The sequence below is a fragment of the Charadrius vociferus genome, unplaced genomic scaffold (genome assembly GCF_000708025.1).
Source record: "Charadrius vociferus isolate BGI_N301 unplaced genomic scaffold, ASM70802v2 scaffold103, whole genome shotgun sequence".
Lineage (NCBI taxonomy): Eukaryota > Metazoa > Chordata > Aves > Charadriiformes > Charadriidae > Charadrius > Charadrius vociferus.
Window position 1 is genome coordinate 3,491,025 of NW_009648061.1, and position 25,439 is coordinate 3,516,463.

The following is a 25,439-nucleotide window of genomic DNA, read 5'->3' on the forward strand; positions in this document are numbered from 1 at the left end:
AGATAAAAAAAAAAAAACACATTTAAAATTTCATTAGAAGTGCATTCCACATCTTACTTTTGTTTAAAAAAGCAAGTGAAAGTCCTTGAATTACCTTCTTGTAAGATGTTTCATGCTTAGGTGCAAGTATTGTGCATTCCACTGGAGAGGCGAATTACTGTTCTCCTGGAATAAAGTTTCTCTTTCTGGTAAGAGTGGGTTTTGTGCAATAACCTGCTTGTTGTCCAGGTTTTAATATTGCCCATTTTGGATATCAGCCTAGGGTTATTTTCATGTCAAAATTCAGTATGTGGTGAGAGGAAGAGTCTAGTCTGTTTTGTGAGATCTGGTTCTACTGACTACATCGGAGTCTCAGGCCACACGTCTGGCTGGCTGTATGGCTGAATGCCTCTGGCACTCGCCTGATGGGAAGCCAGAAGAAGTTGTGCGGTTGGGGAGGACTTGTCACACTTGGGCCTTTCAGGGGATGCAGGGCTCATGGTCTTGAGTGATCTAGGTTTCCACAGTAGTGTTTTGTGGTTTTTTTTCCCTCATGAGAAGAGAGAGAATGCAGAGAACTGAGGAGGACGTGAAAAAGGAAAATGTCTTCTTCCCATGCAAGTTCTAGATTTGCCTCTTAAGATACATCCATATTCACTGGGCTTCTCTTCCCACCCAAAAAAGTAAATGCAGTGAAGTGTGGTTTTGTTATGTCAGCTAGCTAAAACACTGTGATTTCTGCCAATGCTATAGCTCTTCTATAAGGAGTGTTGAGTAGGAAATTTGGTTTCTCTATGAAGAATCACATGATATGCTAAAATTGAGAATGACTGCTTGCCAGCAGATGCCTTCACGCACGCACACACAGATGTTATAACTTCAGCTGAGGCAATTCTCAGCTATTTCGCTGCACCTTGCTGACGATCTGATTTCTGCTTTCCGACAGTGGGATGGCGTAGGACCTCTCCCAGACTGTGCAGAACCACCCAAAGGAATCCAGATGCTGTGGCACCCTTCAATAGTCAAACCCTACCTCACACTTCTTTCTGAGTGCTCAAATCCAGACACGCTGGAGGGGGCAGCAGGAGCACTGCAGAACTTGGCTGCTGGGAGTTGGAAGGTAGGAATATTAACCTGAGATGTCTTTCTTTTTCAGTTTCGAAAAACCCCTACAGATGACAGCAAATGGGTGATATAAATGTATGTGAATGCTCCTGGTAGTGCAATAACCTTCTGTTTTCACAGAACTATCTGTAGTCAAATTTGAGATAGTATTTTAAGCCCTCTGAATTGATACAGATAGTCATATCATAGCAAAAGTCAGCTTACAGCAGTGAAAATCACATTGGTCAAGTATGAAAAATTGCTGCTGAAAACCGGTATCTAAATGAGGAGAAGCAGCTTCTTTATGAATCTGGGTGACAGAGCCATGAAAAATGAGCCAAAAATATCAGCAGTGACAATCAAGTGAAACCATATTGTTTTGTCACTGCAGAAACTGGTTGACATTCTTGTCTCTTAAGAGAAACCAGGCAAGAGCAGAGGAAGATATAAATGATCTGACATCAACACAAGTAATCTTACCATCTACTTTTTTTAAAAATAAGACATTATTAAAATATGTCGACAATATGATTAAATATGCATAATGAGCAAGGAAAGGCTCAGTCAAGGCACTCTATTCCAGGTAATCCCACTTTTCAATTATATTCAGAAGATCCATTTTTTTTCTCTTGTATTATTTGCAGTCAATTGAGGAAAAAAAATTAAGAACTGATTTATTAGATTTCAAAAATATTTCTAAATTTAGAACAAATTGGCAAAATTCAAGATAACAATTGAGCCTGGTTTACTTTTTAGGGCAATTCCTTCATTGTTTCCCTGATGGTAAACTGGTTTGATTGGGTGAAAGTGCTTACTATCTAATCCTATTGTATAAATATAATGCATTGATTTTAAGTTAAATCTCAGTGGGAATTTTTCTCATTTGCTATGAAGACGTGCATGTATGGGGAAACACAGTTATCAAAGTTAAGTCTCAGAAGGTATCCTGTTTGGTTTTAAGCAGTTAGGCATTCGCATGTGATGTGTAAACACCAATTGAATTAGGCATTCATTTTGAAATGTTAGTACTGACGCTAATAAATTGCCTTTTTTTTTTTTCTCATAAAGCTTTGTTGGAAGTTGAGTTGGCGCATTCTTTAGATCTTCAGAGGCATGTGATAGTTTTTGAGCACTGTGTTCCACCAAACTTACAAAATGCCTTTGGCAATTGCATTCAATGACATATGAAATGAGTAGCAAAGTATCTGTCCAGTGATTTTTGTCCTATGAAGTGCTATGTATACACAGTGCCTGAAAATCATTATACTTTTATTGTTCTCATATTGTAGACCACATCAGATTGTGTAATCCTGGCACAGAAACACGATAAATGTGCTTTATCCATCTGGGAATGGGTGTAGCCCTGGTCCAAATGAGAAAACAATGGATGCGTATTTGCCAGGACTAATAGGAGTGCTAAAATCCAAGAAGTGTCCCTTCTCCCATTTCTAATAAATCCGTATACCTGTCATCCTTTAGTTGGCAGAAGTGTACAGGGTGAGGAAGGAAGGCTCCACAGAGCTCTCTGGCAAGTGCCAGGTTAGGAAAACTGAACTTTCAGACTATCAGCACTGATACCATGGGAAAAGCTCAGTTGTTCTCATGTTGCTCTGTTTTTCTAAAGATTCACCAATTCCATTGCAAGTGATGTGCAGACACAGAATGAATATCCTTAATTTCACATGTCATACTAGCCATTTTTGTGAGGGGAATAATCCTCTTTGGGGATTACATAAGCATTGATGTTTCCACCTTTTGACCTCTCTTTTATACTGCTGGAGTCTTCTCGATATAAAATGACTGAAATAAAAGATAGAAAATTCTTTTAAAAAGAGGTTATTTGTAAAGGGGATTTTAATTTTTTTATTTCCTCCAAGAAATTGTAATTGTATAAAGAATGGGAAAAGATTTTTTTTCAACTTGAAATCTTTCAAGAACTTTAAGATGGACTGAAAAAGAAAAAAAGAGCAAACTGCATTAAAGTAAATAACATAGCTATTAATAGCAATTGGGGGGGGGGGGTGTTAAAATTAGCATTATTTTAATTCCAGAAGAATCCCAGAATATATGAGGCAGCCAGTGCACCAGGCATGCTCACACACTTCCGAAGATACAGTCTCTTCCAGAAAAAAATGCTGTGCAGTTGATATACTTGCATAATTCTTTTCTAGCTGTTTCACCCTTTTGTTTCCTCTGGTATAAAGCTGTCTCATCCTCTTCGGTGACTGAGAGGTAACACTTTTAACACAGGCAGTGCTTAATCAATGCCATTATGAAGGGAAAGTGAGCAGATAAAAGGAAGTCTGAATAATTTTTAAAAAATAAAACGTTTTGTAGAGGTTTTAGATAAATGTCTGCCACTAGAATTAACAGATAATATGTGTCTAAATCCTCTAGACTGCTTGCGAAAATTTTGAACACAAAAAGAAAGCAGCAGTATGTAGCTTTAAGGATTAACAGCTGAGCGAGGCTGAAAATTTTCATTATTTCAGGGAATATAGTTTCTCATTGATACACACGCATAAAATCAACACAAGCACATAATAGATCTTAATCTGTAAGACACTTTTAGCACTGTTTCAGTTGCAGGAATTCCTTCTAAAGCCAAATACTAACAAAAAAGAAAAAAGCGTGACATACATATATTTGCATATGATTTTTTTCTATATCAAGATAAAACACTTTTGACCAAAGTCTTGCCATATATTTACCCATCTGCAAAGTAAACTTGTTTGGGTTTTTTTTAAAATGACTAGTATAATATCTGGTCTACGCTATTGTTACTAGAACCAAGACAATCTATAACGAATCAAGAAAGGAGCATATTGGTGACAAATATATTAATAAGTCCAAATGAAAGTTTACCAGTAAACCAGGATACTGATCTGGAGTATGAGGAAAGATATTTTCAATGCAAAAATTTAGCCAGGGATAGATCACTTCTGAGTATCTTGACTTTGATGTGTCTTCTGGTTCTGAAGAGGAGGTCGACAGTCTATATACAAAGCAGAACTAATTTTGGAAGAAGCTGTTTCATGTGAATATGGAAGTTCATTCATCTCATTTTTGTGCCCCAAAAGGTCGTTATGTAGGGAGGACACTGGTGTTGGAATCTAAAGGAAGCAAACCCATTCCTTTCATGGAAAAATACATGCATATCTTCACAGATCTCTCTTTTTTGTTCATGTACTTATTTGATGTGTCTATGCATAATATGAATGGCCCTTCTGGAATAATGTGTATAGAGACATCCAAATATGTATGCTTGGCGGGGACTTGACAGATTAAGGTTTCCCACATCACTGCCAGGATACTGCTTTGTTTAAGGTCTGACTGCTGTTTTGTAGTACTGTTTTGTCATAGTGGCCTATGACACTAGTGGTTGGTCACTACGTGTCCCCCTCCTGATGGGGTTGATGGCCACTAGCAGTACGCGCTCCAAGTACATGTACATCCTGACAGCCTGCAGGTCAGGTTGTCGGCGCGGTATGTGCACGCACCTACCCCCTTCTGCAGAACCCGGTTGCTACCTGGGGCTGGGTGGGTTTCTGTTTGAGGGGACTCATTTCTTCCCAAAATATTTTCTCCCATCAAATCATAAGTAGGGTAATTTCACTGTATCCTAAACATTCTGCAGGCAGAAGGAGCAACGCGTAAAAAGGGTGGCCATTGGTTTTGGTTTTGCTGTCCTTTATTGCCACTCCGAGATATATTTTTTTCCCAAAAGTAGACTTTTTCTAATTATACTTAATATGAACTTGCATTTTAAAGCTGCTTAGTAATATGAAATAAAAATCTAGGCAAATGCATTCCTCATCAAGCTTAGCTGGAGTTTTCCCTGAGCAGATAAGGCTTGAGGCAGGCCTTTGGAAGCAGTGGAGACTCTTTACTTCCCATTAGGTATCTGCTTCCATTGGGAGCTCTGTTAGTTTTCTTTGTCATTCATTTTGGGGTTTGCCAAGTTTGTATACAAATGCACAAATAAAAATAGGATGTTTGCTGACTCGCTCAGCTGTATTCTGAAGATGCTCGCCTGCTTATATCTCTCACTACAACACTTCAAACCTGAAGTCCTTTCTTCAACCTCATATCATTATTTATTTTAATACCTTGGATTAAAAAAATTATGAGGTTTAAAATTATAAGACTCACCCTGTAAAAGGAAATCTCCATAGATATTTTTATCTGTAGTCTGGCATCAGTATTTTTCCTTAGATGGTGGGAATAAAAGTGGCAAGTTCTTTTTAGTTTCCACCTTGGACTATAAGCTATTAATACATTAAATCTACTGAGCATGTAAAAAGTTGTATTTAAAATGTCCTAGAGCTAACGATGTCAAGAGTCCAAGTTTATGCCCTCTCTGAACAAAATTTCCCTCTCAGGAAGAAAGGAGATACTGAGATATCTGTATATTACTATGTCTATCTATACGTATCTAAAAGCTAAATTTAGGCTGATGGCAGTTTATCTGCCAGAGACATTTTTGCAATACCTGTTGCTGTGGACTCATAGAATCACAGAAGGGCTGAGATCAGAAGGGACCTCTGGAGGTCATCTGGTCCAACCCTCTTCTCAAGCAGGGTCACCTGGAGCCAGTTGCCCAGGACCATGTCTAGACAGGTTTTTGAATGTCTCCAAGGATGGAGACTCCACAGCCTCTCTGCGTAACCTGTGCCAGTGCTTGGTCACCCTCACATTGAAAAAGCATTTCCTGATCTGCAAACCCTCCTGTGTTTCAGTTTGTTCCCATTGCTTCTGGTCCTACAATATTATCTTTTCTATTACATGCAGTTCAAAACAGTTTTGTCACCACAATTATCATTTCCTTAGTTTTGTCAAACCCTTAAAAATAATTCCTTCATTCATGTGATCCTGTTTTGTTTTAGAATACTGCCATAATTTGTATAGGTAATACGTAATTTGTAAAACCAGGAAACAAGACCTACTGTGTTTCTGTTAGCAACATAATGGCTTAAATTAGAACAGGTAGCACACCTGCGCTGGGCCTTGGTCAGTCCCTTCTGTGTGCCCAGTCTTCTGTCCATTTCCTTTTCAGGCTTTACAAATGTCCCTCATCTGCTTTAACGACAGGATGGCTTCATTTTCCTAAGTGTCTGTTAGTTCCTCGGGCTCCTTAACATCAGGAACAAGTGCTGCTCTGTTTGTCTTGCAGTCTCCTGAGGCCATGGCGTTCCTTGGCTAGTTCTTTCTACCTCCTTTCCTTTCAATTCCATGTTTGATCATACTTAGCAGGGAATGATAAGGCTCTTGGTTAGACAACTGAATGTCCCTGCTTTTGATCCCCAAGAGGTACAATACCCATGTGAATGGGGTTTATGGGTCATTGGCCTGATCTCTTGAGATACCTAGATGAGATCTCAGTCTTTGTTCCTTGGGCAAGTAACTACATTTATTTTCTTAATTCCATCCTAGAGAAATCTGAGTCTCATGGAAGCAAGAGCTCCATTAAGTAAATTATTAGATAAGGAAACTGAAAACATAAAAGGGACTGATTCAGTCACAAGGTCAGTGCAGTTACTTCAAAGAGTAGTATGAAAAGAGTTTCAAGCTCCTTACTTACCATCCAGACACTTGCAGATAATGAGTAATTATTGTCTAAAGCAGCAGACATCTAGGTCATCAATCTTCCTCTTATCAGGCAAGGACATATTGTGGGTTCCCTGCCAGACTTTTCTGATTACTTCAGTTATTTACATATTAACTCTTTGGAGTTTCATTGGGCACTTCCAGGAGGAAGTTTTCTGGATTACAGTGAAAAGACTTCAATTCATTTTCTCCAAAATACCAGTATCATGTATCCTTATGTGATAGCGTAGAGAAGACCACTTATAACACATCACCTAATCAACAAAGGCAAACTTTTAAAATAACCAATGCATTATTCTGTCAGGAATTCTTACCTGTGTGGAATCGCTGCCATAGTATGAGGCAGCGTCAATTAATACAGAGAAATGTATTGGCTCTCTAGTAACGAAGACAAGATTCAAGGGACAGGACAATATTCAAAAAGCAAGACCTGCTGCTGCAAACACCTGTATCACAGGCATCATGAGGAGATCAGCGTGGACATCAGTTAGTGGAATGGCAGCATGGTAGCTTATGGTGAATTCATGCTCAAAGTACTTCCTTACTGTACACAGTCACTTTGCTTCCCATGAGATGTGTCTCTTCTTTTTCAAAGCCTTTCTGTTTTAATGGTATTAGGTGCAGTGTTTGGAAAAGTCATTGTAGTGGCTCACGGATCATTTTGAATACACAGTACATACTTGTACTGCAAAACCAAGAATGACAAGGTGCGAGGGCAGTTTCTTCTGAGCTTTACGTTCCTCAAACACTTAAGATACCTTTTGTTAAAACCATTTTAGCTTTCTCTGATTTATTTATTTAACTGTGTATCTTTACCCACTGGATTTTTTTCCTTTCTCTTTAAGCTTGGCTAAGGTCATGGAGCAAGGGGAAGGTAACGAGCTAATACTTTTCTCTTGTCCTAAAACAGAGATGTAGATAACTTACTGATGGCCTAGCAGATGGGGTCATTTCTGAGAACAAAACTCTGCAGTCAGGGAGCAGAAAGTCCCTGAAAAGTGCTTGTACGCTTCAGAAACTGCAAGAAGATTTTTTGCAAGTTTGCAGAGCCTCGCTCGCTGTCAGGTGATGTGACTACACAGGGATCCCAGTAGAGTTATTTGAGTAACGTAGATCTGTAATTTTCTAAGTGAAATGTAAAAATACTCTCTTTTTTTCCTGATGTGTGTACTACAGTATGATCAGACAAAGAGGAATATTGATCTTTGATTACTCGTTGATCTTTGATTATTCAACATGCAATTCACTTCTATGGACTATTGTTCCACTGCTGTTAGCAGACAGCCCCTTTCTAAGCCTCTCCTCGAAAATTCTGAGTCTCTCTAATCTTACTCGTTCTTTTGGTAATTTAGTTTGCTTTGTCGTGCTTGCTGCCCTGATTTGACTTTAATTTTGTAGTTTGTGCTTCAGCAATTCTCTTTAATATTCGGTATCTCAGTAGTCTTTGAGTCACAGTGTTGAACTGTATCGATACAATGGAAATTCTAGTCAAAACTGAAGTATGTGATGGTGAAATATTCTGGAGGTACTATGATAACACTGATGTCAATGGCAGGAAAGTGAATCCATTAAAATATCAAGTGTATACAATTGTTGGCATTGCTGGGGGTGGGGGGGGAGTTGTGGATTTATTTTGGTGCCATTTTTTCTTCTTCATTTTGTGCTGGAAATTTCTTTTTCGTTTTTTTAGATTTTTTTTTAGTTTGATTTCCTGTAGTGGTTCTTCATAGGAGAATAAAGAAAACCATATGAAACACTAAAAGGAGTTAACTGCCTAAATGCTTCTCAGTTTTTCTGAATAAAATAAGTAAATTTTATCGAGATTAATTACTCTTTTGTTGAGTTTCAGTCTAATGTAATCTTAAGCCCCAGAGGCATTCAGATCTGGAAAGGGTCCTTTATAATAATAACCGTGACAAACTAAAAAAATAATTTTCCAGTTTACTGTATTTTTCTACTTAATTACCGTAACAATAATAAAAAGGGAACAACTAATGAAAGTGGACATAGAGATGCACTAGGTACCTTCAAAGTGATGTATAGTAGTTATGCCCACAGAATTCAGTTATCTGTAAAGAGTATTCCTGGACAGATTGTGGCTTCTGTGCGTGTCTCTGATAATTTGGCTGCAATCTGATGCAACAGTAATGATTTTATTTTATTTTTTGGCTCCTTGTTCCCTCTAAAGTGTTTGCTGTTCCCATAGGAGCCCTTTCTCTTTACAAACTGAACAGTTATTTGATCGTTGACCCTGCCACTGATTTGTGGAGTAACAGGATGATTAAGTATACTGGCAGAGTGCCTCATTTACCTACTGATAGGCAACAAATCCTTTGTCTCTTTTCTTTTTTATGATTTTTCATCTCTTCTCTTTTATAATTCACTGAGCTCATACTAGCAATTGACCTGCAATGTGGAAATGCAGGCGTGTTTCGTGATGGCTTTAGGCAAACAAAAGGATCATCAGTATATGCAAGAGTGAATCAATTTTTCCATTCTCTGCAAGAATAAAATAACCGTTTTGAGGCATCTCAATTTGAGCGTTCCTGAAATCCGCACAGCGCAACGTAATTGCTTGTGGAGACTTGTCCTAATTGGCAGCTTAAGGAAAGAGACACAGACAGTTCTTACCACTTTCCACTTGGAAAGCTCTCTGGAGACTGTTGAAACAATTAATAGACATTTCTGTCTTTCTGCCTAAGGTGCATGACTTGAAAATGCAGATGAAATGATAGCAAATCACACATTGAGGAGTCTGTGAACTTTTCCCAAAGCAGATGGTGTTCTCTGGAAAAAGAGGGCTGGGGGGGAAAGGAATCTACAGGGGAGAAGAGTGGTTTTGTACATACTTTTCTCTCTTTCCCCTGTTGTTTTATGTATGTGTGTGCATATGTGCATCTGTAAAACATTATATCTGGATTTTTCCCCTATGAAAGCTTTGGAGCTGTATCTTTCACTATTGTGATCAAATGAATTGGTTCATTATGGATGCTGAAGGCTTGCATGTCATTTATTCAGTAAGGGGTTTTATATTTTCTTTTTTTCTTCATACTGTGTTATTTCAGTGTTTCTCCTACAACGTCTTCTCCTCTCCCTAGGGTTAAAAAATAGCATTTCTTAATTTATTTCTTTTAGACTTTTGTTTAGGAATGGATGATGAAAATACTACAACCCAAAAAGTCTGTTGTAAACCTGGGTTTCGTAAAACAAGTGCTTGTGTTTTCCCTTGGCAGCTGACTGAAAAAAAAAAAAAAATCAAAGGAAAACGGTTTACTGAGGTTTTAATATGGAGATTTTTATAATACAGCGAATGATCTGTAAGATCGTTTTAGATTCTCTCTGGTATTGAATAAACGTAAATAAGATTTTTTTACAGAACAAATGCCCCCACTGATTCCCCATGCAATCCGTATTGGAGGCGCTACACCTGTGATGTACTTTTGCAATGGTCGACAGCATCTTTCAGTATACTGCTCGCTAGCCTGAACTCTCGCCTCAACCAGGCAGGCTCACTCCTTTCTCAGAACAGTCTCACTGCTACCGTGAACTCTCACTCCGGCAGTCCCCTTGCAATCACAGCAAACACAGTGGAGGCCTCCCCTGGAAGAGGTGTAGAAAATACAGCGATGGGAGTTCTTAAGTGCAAAGAGCTATTGCTCCGGGTACTCCCAGCTGCAGGTGAGAGGGTGTTTAACTGGCAGGTAAACAAATGTTTATTGAAACAGGAAGCGTAGAAAGATTAATTTGGTGTTTTCATAGCATCCTTTATATTTAATATCCCACTAAAATCAAGGTATAGGAAAGAAATTATTTTTCAGCAGATACTTTCAATTAAACTCACTGATCCTTAAGATGTGTTTTAGTTTTTTATCTGGTGATCATCCTGTACACTGGTTCTAGCAAAGAGACTGGAGGAGAGAGCATAGAATAAGATCAATCAAGAATCCTGCTACCACTTCTTCTCTCACCTAAGAGTTATTTGCTTTGCTGCAGAAAATGATGGCACATTTACATTTTAGACATATTACATTACTGTGCTCAGTGATGCTGAGAACCCCGTATCCCATTTACCTGGTTACGATTTGAAAGCTTATCCTAACCATTATCACTTTTGTCTATAGCAAAGTCCAGCCAGCTGGCTTTTGTTATGCATAGTTACAACAGAGGAGAAACAGAAAATAATATTCTTTAAATGCTGGTTTCTCTTCCGTTTTCCCAGTTTCCCCTGAATTACATCACCTGGAATGAATTTGCACTCCAGATATTGCAACATTGCAGCCCTTGTTGGTCTTCGTATCTACTGTTCTTGTCATAAAATACATTCTAGCTTTTGCTATTCAGGGCGCCTCTCTATAGTATAAACAGATGGTGGCTTTTAAAATCAGCACCTCAACTGTGATAAGTAGAGGCCATATGCAGAGGTTAAGCACAGTGTACTGACAGTGAGTTTGCTTACCTTTCTCTACTGCTTTATTACATGAATTTGTTTTTACCCTCTCGGTTTATGGAGGTATGCTATTGCGATGTAACTGTTCTTTAAGGTGTGACCTAACTGTTCCTTAAGGAAGGTTTGTCAAAAGAGAAGGGTCACCATGATCTGAAAATCTTAAGGCTTATCATCATAGTTTCTGAAATACTTGAAATATTTCAAAGGCTTCCAGCGTTGTGTCTTCACTTTCCAGGTGTGATGGCAGGATAAGCATCCATGCCATAGCACTGAAAGGAAGAAGCAGCTCTGCTTCAATAAATTCCTTTCAGCTATCAGTACAAGAAGCATGAATGTGAACTTTATGAAAATTCCAGAGAAGAGTTCAGGATGTGGGAAGGAATATATGCATAGTAGATGGCTTGAAGTGGGCTGTGCTGAGACCTGCACATCTTGCAGGTGTCCAGACCTCAAATTTGGTAATACTCATAGATTTTTAAACCACAAGGTCACAGTTTTCATCTTGTTTACATTTTTTCCAGCTTCTGGAACTAAGAAACGAATGAAAAAGAGTATAGTATAGTTAATCCTTCAATCTTCAGGTGCTAGTAATCCCAAGTTGTGCAGCGTTGGGTGGACCTCCTAGTCACGGCGCGCTGCACAGACCCCATCCACGCAGGGGTTCACTGGCATGATAGTCGTTAGAGATCTTGGAGGATTTTCTTAGAAGTAAACAACTCTATTCATCATTTCTACTGTCAAACAAAAAGGATGTTCACAGGAGAACATGCTGCTTCGCTTTGAGATAGAGACAAGGGCATGCCAGTGGTGTCATGATCATCTCCCAAGTGGGAGACGCCTGCAGGCTTCTCTGATATGATCAGCCACTGGGTTTATCCTGCAGCATGGCACAGCACTGGCGTGCACCTCCCTCGGGTCAACTCTTATGTGAATCTCTAACTCCTCGGTGTACAATACTCTTCCAGTTAGAACCACTGCAGGTGCCAAAACCAGACATAGAGTTGTCCTCGTTTTCCTTCTGAACAAGTTGACAATCACAAGAGAAATTATGACAGCATTTTCATGTTTTTAAACTGAAGAGTTCTTATGGTGATAACAAATACTCAGACCTCTTGAACGTGGTTTGCAATATGTGTTTTGTAATATAAATGTTGTTGGTTTAGCAGTGAACAAGCATCATTAGTTGTTGCATAGGAAATGCTGATGCAAAGCAAGTGGTCTGCAGACTTGGGCTGTAAAAATGTAACCAGGTGTGCTAGGAGTGAAGTCAATTCATCATGTAATTTCTCTGCCACCATAAAAAATTAGTGCAAATTTCCAAATCAAGTGGTTGCCTAGCATCGTAAATGCAATTATTTCTCCTCTTTTGAGTTTGCATCCACATGCTTCTGTTACCCTGTATCTGTTATAACCTCAGATGCCTTGCTGCCTATAGTGGATTTCTCACTTTCTTCTTCACGCTCTCCCATGTGTCTTTACAGTGGTCAGTGTATATCCGCGCTGCTGTCCGCAAAGAAAAAGGATTGCCGATCCTGGTGGAACTGCTTCGAATAGACAATGACCGGGTGGTATGTGCAGTTGCTACAGCTTTACGAAACATGGCCCTAGATGTCAGAAATAAGGAGTTAATAGGTATGTTCTTTCCAAACAGTCTATATATTCTGTGGGTTTGGGTTTTTTTTTTCCAGTTTGCAGCAGAATGAAAACAATTATTCTCACATTTCTAGCATAATTTCTTTAATTCTTTCTCTAATGTGTCATATTCACACTTTATGTGACAGCTTAGTGTTGTATTGCAAGGAATTGTTAAATTAATTAAACATCATGCAGTGTTTCATGATCTGTCATAGCATAATCTCCAGAAGAAAAGCAATGGCTTTGTTCTGCTTTAGCACTTCATTCCTAGGCTGGCAGCAGCACTTGCATCTTCCAGATCGAGGATCTGAGCAGCACAGCCACTCCTGATCCTCACATGATCTAATACGAGTAATTTGGGGGTCATGAAGTGACAAATCCTAAAGATTTTAAGATGATCCCAGGAATTTACTGGGCAGATTAGTATTTCGAGCAAGAGAACTGGGAGATAGGAAGGGACAGTAATTTACATAAATCATTGTTGCCTCTGAACTCTGATGATATGGTAGCCAAACATCTTGGGCGTTGGGGTTTTTTGATTTTGTTTAGGTTTTTGGTGGGGTTTTTTAGCTGAAATTCATCCAAACACTGTGGATTGTTGAACTTTTATTTTCATGTTCTGTCTTTGAAAAATAATCACTTCCTTCGTTTTGAACTATTTCAACAGTCATGATAAAATTATTTCTACTTCTTCTGTACATTAAAAGCATATTTTTTATTCAGTTTTGCTAACTTGTTAATTTGTTATCATTACAGCATACTTCTCCTCCTCTGCTTTCAGTTACAGAATTCCACAAATAATAGATACTTTGATCATAGTGTTTTATTATTTGTATCCAGTGCTATCTCAGGGCCAGTGCTTCATTACAGCAGTGCTCTGCAAGTGGTTGAAACAAGGCAATTACTCCCCTCACGCATTGAATGAGCTAGAGAGACTTCACTGACAAAATGTTGTAAAGCAGATAGGGGTAGAGGTTGGTGAGTAATGTAAACCTGCCGTGATTGCCCAGGGATTGGGCTCAAGACCGATGCCTTACCTGCAACGCCAGGCTGCCTGTTCAGCTTTTGTTCGTGTTATAGTTGATAAAATTGGCATGAAATTAGATTTGTTCGATACATTGTGTTCAGCTTTCAGGAAGCAGGATGCTGTATATGTGTTCCAAGCGGGTTTTTTTGTTTTCTAGGAATTCAAAAGTAGAAATTACTGCTGAAGCAAGTATATCAGGCTATCTAATCTGAACTAATAACAGACCTTTTTTTTCTCTCATGCTCCACCTCCACATTCAGTCTACAGTATGTCATAGTATCTTAACATCTTATTCCTTTATTTGCGGGAGTTCCTCGACAGGGTTCACAAATGACATTCATACTGTTTTCTTCTACATTCTCTTATCTTTACTTATTGACAGGACAAAAAACTCTTTACAGTTGAATTTACTGAATATAAACATGGTTTGTAATGCCATGAATTAGACTATATATGGTTACCTTTTCCGTGCTCTGATTATTATTTTTGAATTGAAAGTTTTATTTCCTTCTCAAATTTTCAAATTTAATTTAGGAAGTAAGGTTAAACATGTGAAAATGGAGCTGTCTTAATGCAATGTGCCATTCAAAATATTCAGTACATTATGGATAATAAGTTTGCATAACCTCCACATTCCAATATTTTATGGAATTCTTGGAGAACTTTTGATATAAATAAAGATGAATTTTAAAAAGGTGGATAAAATCTGTTGAAAATAATTGCCTAATAAATTTATTTATGTAGGCAATATGTAATGGCTATGCAGTGCTGCTCAGATTTAAGTTATTCGTGGGATGATTCTGGGGAATTGTACTTTATAACTGCAAATTTACTGCAGTTTAAAAAAAAGCCTAAACATGCCAATATGGCAGGGACTTTATGACTATAATTCCTGAACCATTTCAGCTGTGATCTTTATATGTTCCTTCTTTGGCTTTCATCACTGGACTTCAAAGAAACAGTAATAACAGTCATTATTTCTCTTGTTCCTCAATATTTTTTAGCAAATAGGGCATATCATAGATCTGATTTTCAGAAATGCTAAACACCTGGAGTTGTCAAGGATTTCAACTCATGTTGTAGGCAGTCCTTTTTTATGAACATTACAGTTCCGTGTGTTCTAAGATGCCTTAGCCATTGTTATGGAACGGAGAACTCTAAAGGGGCTTCTTGAGGTTAGTCACACAAGCATCTTTCTGCCTAAGCAGAATTGACATCCTTTTTATCTTTCCTCTTTGCATTATCTGTATGTGCATTATATTCTTGAGGTGGGAAACTCTACCTCACAAACTGGAATTTCCCCCTTACGATAACCTTTTTTAAAGGTAAATTGTTGTACTGTCTATGTAATAAAATTATATAAGTAGTATTGATTTATTTTTTCAAATGCATCTGTAAAGCTTTCTTTTCAGTGGTGCTGTGGTTCCATTCCCGGCTGACAAATTTTTACTGAAATGTGCCAGAGAATGAAGTATTTCTTTCTGCTGCTGCCAAGCAGCCCATAAATCAGTGTTGAGGCATCTGGCAAATGTATCGGAAAGCTTGCTAAAATCCAGACTCACCTGTACTGAACTATAAAACAAACAAAAATACTCTTTTCTTTAAATGACCAGAAGTTTCTTTCTAGACTTCATCGAATTGACTAATCTGTTTTGGTTTTCACACAGATCTGTCAAGTGTGGTGTTATATTACTAAAGGTTGGTGCCAGGCTTCTCTTTCAATTTATCTAAGCCATCCCCATAACAGCTTTTTCTTTATTGATAGTGAAGTCTTCTCCTGAGTTTCATTTTGGGCATATCCTTAATATAACCTTCTTTCTTCTCCTTCTCCATCACTTTTGCATTGTGCCGTATGTCTCTAGGCTGAGAGAGCGTGCATATTCATTTCCCTCCTTCCCAAAACGAAATTGCACTCAGACCAAGACATAGTAAACTTGGCCTACTTAGGACTGGCACTAGGTAATCCAGCACCCGGGTTTCCCTCCTTGGGCATGCTGCCTGCTTGCATTCCTGGTCACATTCAGAGCACATGCATTGTCTGCTTGCCTTTCAGGACCCTCGGCTGCATGAAACGGTGCCCACTCTATGTCGCTTCCCAAGCGTGTACCCCATGGGAAGGTTTATCAGCCTTTTCTCTCTCCCAGCAGTGCCACAGCTGAGGGAAGTGGGTCTTGAAAAGACCCATTTCTGATGTTGCCTGTTTTGTTGTTCTTGGGTTTCAGCAACCTAGGCTGCACAATGCCCCTGTGTCCATCTGGTACCCCAGCGTCTTCCTGCTTCTTTTCACCGCTCCGTAAGCATTTTGGAAGGCTCAGCATCCCTGCCTTTCGACCAAGAGTGCTTGTTTTCCTTCCTCGAAGCGGGTTCTGACTCTGCTAAGCTCCTCCATGAGGCTCCCTCTAACCCTCGTAGAGGCCTCCGAGTTGACCAAAAATCATGGTTTTTTGCCTGTGATCATTCACTTTGATAGAAAAGATGTACTTTTGTCCCACATCTCCTCCAAGGGCTTTATCAAGGACCTCTGTGCAGTTATGTCATCCCCATGTTCCTTTCTTCTTCCTTTCCCTTTCCCTCTCTCTCAAAAAAAAGGAAAGGGGAAAAAGTACAATAACAAACCCACCCGTCTGTGTCCTTCAGCACTATATACATGCCTTAATTTGGGGATATGACATTATTGTCCCTCCTCCAGTAACCTCAGTTGCAAGTAATTTTGAATTTGAGGATTACCTGCAGACCTGCTGCTTCAGGCAGCCCTGTGGCAGGATCCCAGTCACGCCAGTGCCTCACGCCGGAGCTGTCACACCATCTTCCCTGCAGTGAGCGCACCTACAGGCTTTTATTCTCTAAAGCCACACTTTGTTGGAGTGATGTCAAAAAATTGCTGACTTAGAATAAGGTTTTTTTCTTTAAATAGAGGGAACTTGGATCAGCTGGGCAGGGCAGAAAGGCTTAAAAATAAATCCATCTTCTGTAAACAGCATCTTTGCAGTACAAATTGTTTCCTTGCAGTCTGCTCCAACAACCTTGAGTGGCTTTCCAGTTCAAACGCCTTCCACACAGTCCTCTGGGCTTCTAGGAAACTTTCTGTGGATCGTCTGAGCCTGCACTGTAGGTCTGTGTCCTACTTTAGATGAGCTCTCTTTTCCTCCCTAGAGTTTCCCAGCCAGCACTGGCGCAGCAGCCTCCCTCCTTGCTCTTTCCTCTCCCCACTCTGGATGCGAGAAGGCTTTCTGAACTGAGATTCCCCATTCGATCCTGGGGAATGAGCCAGCTTCATCTTTCTTTTATCTGAAACACAGCCAGCAATTTTCCTCTCTGCCACCATCCACGACCTCTTTAACAAAAGAGAATGTGAAACGTACAGTTAATTGAAAACTGTGACTTGTTATTCTACCTACACAAACAGGTACGGACTGTCCCTGTCAGTGAAATTTTTAAAGGATGAATCTCTGTCCCCAAAATTTGCATTTCCTTTGTTCTTGTATATGCGCGGCATTTACCTTTGATTTTAAATGACAATTATTGTGGCATTAAAGTGCAGTAGGTGGTCTTTCAGAAGAGTTAAGGTGATTGTTCAAGCTGCCCCACATGAGAAATTTGTCACTATTCATGTACAGCACAATGTGTACAATATATGATTTGCCCTCTTGAAGTACAATTTGGAACTTGTATTAGTATTGCGTTTCATACTGTTTAGTGATAAGTCCTCAGGGTTCAGGCTTTGGAGTGAATGCAGAGCTGGAGGTAAAATTTATAAAATTTCTATGCACGGTTTTGTGCTTCAGGTCTTTCTCAGTTTTCCCTTATCCTGACAGTGGTTTCTAATGCTATTCTGGGTCAATGTTGATTGAGAGAAGTATTGTACTAGTAATTCAAGAGCACCATTCTTTCTCTTGGCCTCTTGGCCTGTATTTTTGAGGTTAAGTAAAAGATGTTTTTAGAGACTGGAAGTATTTTGATCACTCACCCTTGAAAAAATAGGAGGTCAATTCCACCTAAAGGTCTTTGTTGACTTCTTGTCTTCTGTAGAAGATGCATCCGTATGTATCTCTTCCCTTTTTTGTTGACTTCTTGTCTTCTGTAGATGCATCCGTATGTATCTCTTCCCTTAAAATATGTAGAGAATCCATGTACCTATTCAGAGCTCTTGATTGTAGGGAGTTTGATGGGATAAACTGAAGTGTTACAATACTTAAGTCATCTTTTTTGTGGCTATCGCTGTAAAAGCACGATTTGGATAAATGAACTTAGTGGTACAATTTCTGCTGCCTTCACAAGGTTTTGAATCAAGTCCTGAAACAGGGCCCCAGTAGCAGGGGTCCTTTTTTAATAATTGTTCCTGAGTTCAGGGCTACAAAGTGTCAGTACTGAATTCTTCTCAATTCACTACTCATCTGTTGGTAATTCAAGTATAAGATACGCCCAAAATTCAAGGCTAGCGTATCAATTAGATTGTTACTTCATGTGTGTTGGAACCTGCTTAATCTTGCTAAGTGTCTAAAAGTTCAGCATCCAATAGAAGATACCTATATTAGGCTACCTTATAGATGGCTGAGATAGACAGACTCCCAGAAACTGATTTATTTTATCTAACATGATAAAATGTGTCTCACCCTATATTACTGTCTCTCCATTGTTGAGCGATGAAAAAATTCTATGGGATGTGTAAATTGCCACTGAGCGTATGCCTTGCCATCTCATGGGCAATGTGGATCTATTTGGGTGCCTGAAATAACTGGTGTTTGTTTCAAAGTTTTATTTCTAAACTTCAGAAAGTTTGATTGAAATATATATCAGGAGTTCACAACTCTAATGAATTGTTAGACTCGCAGAATAATTCAGGTTGGAAGCAACCTCAGGGAGTCATCTTGCCCAGCCTTGCACTCAAAGCAGGGTCAGGTATGTTATTTCAAAGTATTATATTGATACACATTTGGGAAGACTTGCTTTCAGCTGTTAGGCTGAAAACACGTCAGGATCAAGTATTTGCATTCTCACAGCTGAACCTGTCTCTTCTGGAGCATAAATAACTACATGGGGTTCTCCTATCTTTGAACGTGGCCACATTTTAGAACTGCAACTTTGTTTCATTAGTAGGAATAAAGTAGGAATAAGTTGACTTTTGTAGTTATAAGAACAGCAGCTATCAGAAATTCAAAGTCCTAGTAATGTGTATTGATAGAGAATATGGGCATGGGTTGGGAGATGGTTAAATCAAATATGCAGCTTTCATCCCACTTAGAGTGTCTACATGCACTTTTCCTTCCTTTTTAGATATGAGCACTTCTGAATTTCTCACACATACATCTGCAAGGATCTGAGAGACGCTGATTTTTTTTATTGAATTTTTAATTGACTTATAAAGTAGCTTAGTCACTGAAATGTTAAATTGACATAAATTCGCAGTGCACAAGATGCCAGAAAGCATTAATCAGGGATCATAGACATTTGTTTGGAAGAAGGTGAAGACAGAATATACACTGCAATTTGTTTAATTTGTGTCAGTTTTTATCGCACTTCATTTGTTGAGCTGTGCAAAACCTGTGTTACAGTAAGCAGATACCCGAATAAGAAGAGGCTGTCATCACAAAGTTGATTTAGGGAAATGGAAGATATGGTCATGCATTAATAGCTGGTACTCCTTACTCTGTATCCATGAAGAGAAAGATGTTAGTTAAGGTGTTAAATGCATAATTAAGCTTTGATGTTTTATAACACCTATGTGGCAAAGTCCAGACTCCCTGGCTTCTATTGTTGTATACATAAGTTAGCTGAGAATTTAAACTGAGAAAAGTTTAAACATTAAATATTTTTTCCATTACAGTGTAAAAGCTTTGTGTCGATGAGATTTTGACTTTTCATGTGCCTTCAGCCACTTGTGCATTGCCTTTTGCTCCAGTTTATCTCAAGTATATTTCTGACAAGTAGACCTGGTAGGTATAGAGGTTATGAAAGGTTTCCTTCCTCAGCCATTTCTTATTAAATAAAATTTTCAAGTGAAGAGATTTACGGAGAAAAACAGGGTTGGTAAAACTTAATTCTCATTTTAAGTATCAAAGTCAAGATCAAGCATTTTCAAGACTAGATTAAGTCTTTTACATCTGAACTTCCTTATCATCTAAGTATGGCTGTCTGGATTTGGAGGGTTTTTCTCTACCGTGAGCCATCTAAAAAAACCTGGTGTTTCAGCTAGTCGGGTGGGCTTCTGCTGTGGACAGTAGGGGGAAAACAGCACCTCTCTGTGTCCATTCCACTTACCTCTGTTATCTAAAGTCTTGGATCTTACGGTGGAACGGGTCCTGTGAGAGAACCTAGAGAAGTAGCGGGAGCCGCGATGGCTAGCTTTCCGGTGCCTGAAGATAAGCAAGTAGTATCCCATCAGAAGTTGTTCTGATAATGCAGAACAGATACTATCCTGCTCCCCTTTCATTAGCTTGGTAGACTTTGCAATGGCAGTTAGTGAAAAAGCACAACAGTTTTTCATTGTCACTCAAAACAACAGAAATAACCGTCTACAGGCTCAGGTCCAGGATAATAAAGAATGCCACTTTCACAGATCTGCTTTTCATTGTAATGCCAAGTCAAAGAATCACACTGCATTTCATCTCCATAAAATAAGGTCAAGATGCCTCACAATACTAACCACAACCCACTCCCAGGTCAGCTGTTCCTCATAGTAGAATACCCTGTGGGGAAATGTCTGTGTTTCTATTTCAAATGGCAAAGTCTCGAGAGACTCATCTTCAGTGTCGCACCACGACAGCTCATATAGATGATTGCAGTAATTTTAAATGATGCCATATAATGTTTTAAGGTTTATAAACCTTAAAGCCTTTATTACAGGTTTTAGAATTTTATTATCACATTCACTATTACTTAAGATTAAATTCTGCGTGCAGGTCATAAAAGTTGCAGAATCTTGTGGAGGTGGCCCAGGAAAGCCTTCGATTCAGGGTGACTGCCAAAAACAACACCACCAAAAAACAACAGGCAGCCAACGGATGTGTCTTTTCACTTCATTGATCTGCATTTCACACATAAGAAAGTGCCCCAACCTGCACCTTACATTTTATTTGAGATAAACAATTTCTGTTTGGTTCTGTTCTTCTGCAGAAGGTAGAAAGCAATTAAACTGTAACTGTATCCACTTTTCTCACTCAAAAGATTGACATTTCAAACAATTCAGTATTAATTTTCATCTCTGTTTCTCAGTATGTTCATGCTGAGAAGTGCTACTTATCTTTTGAAAATTCAGAGTTCTGATCTAAAAGGTGCATATAATTCAGTTGCATATTCCATAAAACATGCAAAGGTAGAAATGCAAATGCCACAAACTGCCAAAGTAATTTTAAAAGTACTTTTAAATCCATGAGGAATTATCCTAAATCTGCAAAGCGGTTTTGAAAATCCAAGTTTTGCGACAGCTTTACATTAACAGATAAGTGTATCAAAACAGATGTTTCCAGCCTATTCTATATCAGCTTCAATTCATGGAACAGTGAGCTAGTTTTATTCTATGTAAGATGCAAAATAATCTTTTCTCCTGAAGGATCTTATCAACTGAAGTGAGTTTCAAATGATAGAAATTACATATATGGTGTTTTTTACTAAAAGCACTTTTCTTTGAAGAAACTAGAACTGTTATCCTACTCATGGCACATGTCGGTGAAAGAGAGTAGAACATGGCTGGTTAAATTAGCATTTGATAGAGAAAAGTAACATCCTTTTCTTGTCGCATGTGAAGACCCTGGGAATGGGGCTGGGGCACTGCAGTTGCAAAGGTTGTTGGAGGTGGAGCTGAGAAATGGAAGAATTAAAAAAAAAGAATGAATGTCGATTAAATTTAAGCTATCTATAGGTTGCTTCCATTTATATTAATAGTAATTTTCTCTGTGCATCTATATCCTTGCACTCTCTAAAGTAGTGCAGTTGTTCTTGTAAAATCTCATACAATCCCAGTTCCCAAGTTAGATGTTGACAGGTGAAGTGGCGTTACACAATGTCCCTCTCCCCACATGTGGCTTTTGAGACATACTCAGACTTCTATTTCAGTGTCCCCAAACTGGTTTTCTGCATGTTTCGAAGTGGTGGTTGCTTAAAAAGGAAGAATGTCAAGGACAAAACCCAAACACCCTTCACAAAGGTGACACTCGTAGAAAACTCAGATTGCAGACACCTAAAAGATTTCTGTGCCCCAGCACAGGAGGACTATGCTGACGTGATGTAGGCTAACACAGAAGTAAAATACCTGTGGATATGCAACACAGATGTTTCTCATCATCCATTAGATTAATATTTGCACCATAAAACATCTCATTTTCCCATGATAGAAATATGATAAAGGTAAAAGGTGTCAGAGAGTCGGCGTTCAAAGAATGCAAGATGAGGAGGCAGCATGGATGTCTGGATTCTTACAACTGACATTCTAACTAAATCTCCATGCAGTTAAACTGAATGTAGTTTTTCTTTCCATCCCTGACCATTGGGTGATTACACAACATTGCTGGTTGTTAGTAGTTGCCCCAGTATGCAGAGAAGGTGATTGCATTTCTGTGTTGTATTGTATGTATTCTGTGCCAAAATATGGGTGACCTTAGTGTTATTTACTCTTTGACAGGTATAGAAAGGGAACTCTGTCTCGTACTTGTTGGTTACTGCATGGCACCTTCAGGTACAGCTGTTTTCTTACACAATAATTGATCTTCATGAAGTACTTTGATGTAGGATTTGCTTGCTTGTAAGAACTAAGTCGTATACTGGTTGTTTCCATCATTTATGATGGGGTTTAGTGTTAAAGGCTCTTGTTTCAGATAGCATTATTAAAACTTCAAATATCCTTTTGATTACAGAAAGCAGAGTAATGGTCTTTTGCTGCAGCCTTTAGAAATGAATTCTTGCATTTCCTTACGAATATTGCACCTTTAGGTGCATGTAGCATCTCTGAAAATGCACTGTCCAGGACTGGCTGGAAGCACTGTCACTATGCATTAGCTTTCTGCTCATTTCTGGGGTTCTTCTTTTGGATACTAGTTGAATAGGTCTCAGACTAAATCAGCTTGCATCCCGACCTAACAAGCAGTTTTTTAAAAAATCCAAATCTGCTGTTTCATGCTCATAACCACTGGGATTGAATAGCAGCAGTTTTGTAATATGCAGTTACGAAATATTAAAAGGGTAACAAATTCTCATCATCTGAGATAAGTGAGGAAATAATCAATTTGCTGAGGGGCCTTATTATCATAATTCCATAAGGTAAGACTGTGATTCTGGCACTTAATATCTCGATGGGCTCAATTAAACAAAAATAAAGAAATTTAGTTTTCCTCCCAAGGAAAGCCTAGAGAACCCTTAGAATCAGCTTCAAAGCCCCATTCATCTCTCTGTAGCATCTCTATGAAATTATTTGAAATCTGGTATTGCTGATACAATCTTTAGTATCATTATGCTTTTCATTTTCCTTTTGCTTCCTCTTGTGGCTGTGTTATGCAAGAGATAGTGCGAACATGAAAAAGATACAATGACTACCCCCTAAAGTTAGCAATTTTATATATGAATAATGTAAAATACTTTATAATGATAGATCAGACTTCAAGAATCGATATAAGAAAGCATTTATTTACATTACTGCTTAAACTCATGCTTTTTATGTAGAAATGTAGTATGTGTACTGCAAATTGAAAGATCAGATTAAGACAAAAGAACTCAGTGCTGTTAAAACTTATAATTGAAGGCATTTCTTTTTTTAAAAGAAACTAGGTAATTTAATATTTTAGATACGATCCCAGAATACTCCAGAATGAAGATTTTGAGCAAACTTTTCGAAGAACCACCTCCAAAGAGATAGTTTTGAGAATTTTCAGTAGATTGTGGAACCCTGCCCTACAGAAAGAAATGGAAATAAAATCTACCTTGATGGTGGTGCTTTATGAACCCCAATGAATGTGCTTTATTTACCAGAGAGGAATTATACTAATAGCTCAAAATGTTGAGGTTTTAGTAAGGCACTGTACTTGCAGGTTTCGAAACGAAAATATTGTGGCATGTCCTCACCTTTGTCTTTGGAATCGGTTACTTTAAAATCAGTAGAAATAAATGTAGTTTCCCTCATGTTCAGTAGTGATGCCTATTATTAAACTAATCTTAGTAACCACATGTAGACTAATAGGTTCTGATCTGATTTATAATTTAATTAAATAGCAATAACATGAATTTTAAATTATTGCAGATACATGGAAAAAATTAGTCATTATAAGTAATGTAATCACACTCATGTCCAAAGGCATTTTCGTTCTCTCCTTTATTGTAACTTTCTTCAACTTTACCACTGTATATCATCTACAAAATTATCCCCATATTAAATTGACAGTGTCTTTAACTTCATCTTTATATATGAATATATAGACAGAAAATATATATGTGTAAGTTTGTATGTGTGTATGTATGTAGGTTTTAATCCAACCTTTTTCCTGCACCAAAGAGGAAGGGGAAGTTTGTTGGGGAGTACACATGCATATGGAAAAGTACTCCATTCATTTAAAAAACACATATTGTGGCACGCAACTACCAGAATAAAATCTTGTAGCTGCCAGCTTAATTTTATTCTCATGGAAGCTAAAAGGAATTTTTCCATCAAATTCCTGAGAAGCAGGATTCAGCTCAGAGTAACAAGGCAGCATTGTTAAGGCAGTGAGTAAGCTGGGAGGTGCTAATCATCATCACAATGTCAAAACAGTGGTGAGGTCTACTTTAACGCAATAAGTTAAGTATGAGAGCAGGGAAGGTGAAAATACAATTTTTACCATTCTAATAACATCTGGGTAAAATTTTGAGGTGCTTGAAGGTGAGTTAAGAACTGAATTCCTATTTTCAGTCACTATATAGTGTCTAAGCAACTGTTTTAAAGGGACTAATAGTCTATTTTGAAAAATGGAGTCGGATGCCAGTTTAGTCACTTTGGTCCTTTGAAAGTGGGGTTTTTTTCCCCCATTAAGTGTGTTTCATAGAAATAAACCCATATTAAACGATTATATTATGTAAAACAGTTCATTTTTAATAGTGGAATTTCTATTTTCTCTCTAAAACTATGGTTTCTCAATTGTTTGATTTAGCATGTTTAGGAAATGACAGTTCCCTCACCTTAGACGTGGTAACTCACCTCGAGGCAGTCAGTGGCAGAAGATATTCCTGCTCCTAGGCTCCCTGCAGCCTCTCATTAACGCATCATGTCTACAGTCGAACCACTTGTGTGAGTCAGCACTGCCTGACTTATCAGTCAAAATGAGCTGGGTGAACAAAAAATTACTCTTTCCTGTTACAGACAAGCTTCTGTTAAACAGAACAAACTCAAACAAGTCATGTGAGCAGCCAACGCAAGAAGTGGAAAACTCTGACTTGGCCCAGTAGTGCTTGTGAGGCTCAAAATGTAGTCATTAGCTTATAAACTTCCACACTTCCATACTGGATGTCTGCCCACACCCTGAAAGTTGTTTTATTTTGTTAGAATCCAGCCAACGCAAGTCCTACCATAGGATTACTGCACCATTGTAACCTGCTATGTTACTACAAACTCTCCCTCCCATCTCCTCCCCCCCACCCTATTACTACAAACTCTCCCTCCCATCTCCTCCCCCCCACCCTATT

At 38.5% G+C, this 25,439-nt stretch overlaps 1 protein-coding gene across 1 annotated transcript in view; it reads left to right on the top strand.

Moving 5' to 3' along the window:
* CTNND2 (catenin (cadherin-associated protein), delta 2) overlaps positions 1 to 25,439 on the top strand; it is a 327,283-nt gene that overhangs the window by 238,505 nt on the left and 63,339 nt on the right. The window contains exons 10-11 of the mRNA XM_009883745.1: positions 926 to 1,099; positions 12,619 to 12,769. Coding sequence (XP_009882047.1) covers positions 926 to 1,099; positions 12,619 to 12,769 — 325 coding nt within the window. The remainder of the gene's footprint in view (positions 1 to 925; positions 1,100 to 12,618; positions 12,770 to 25,439) is intronic.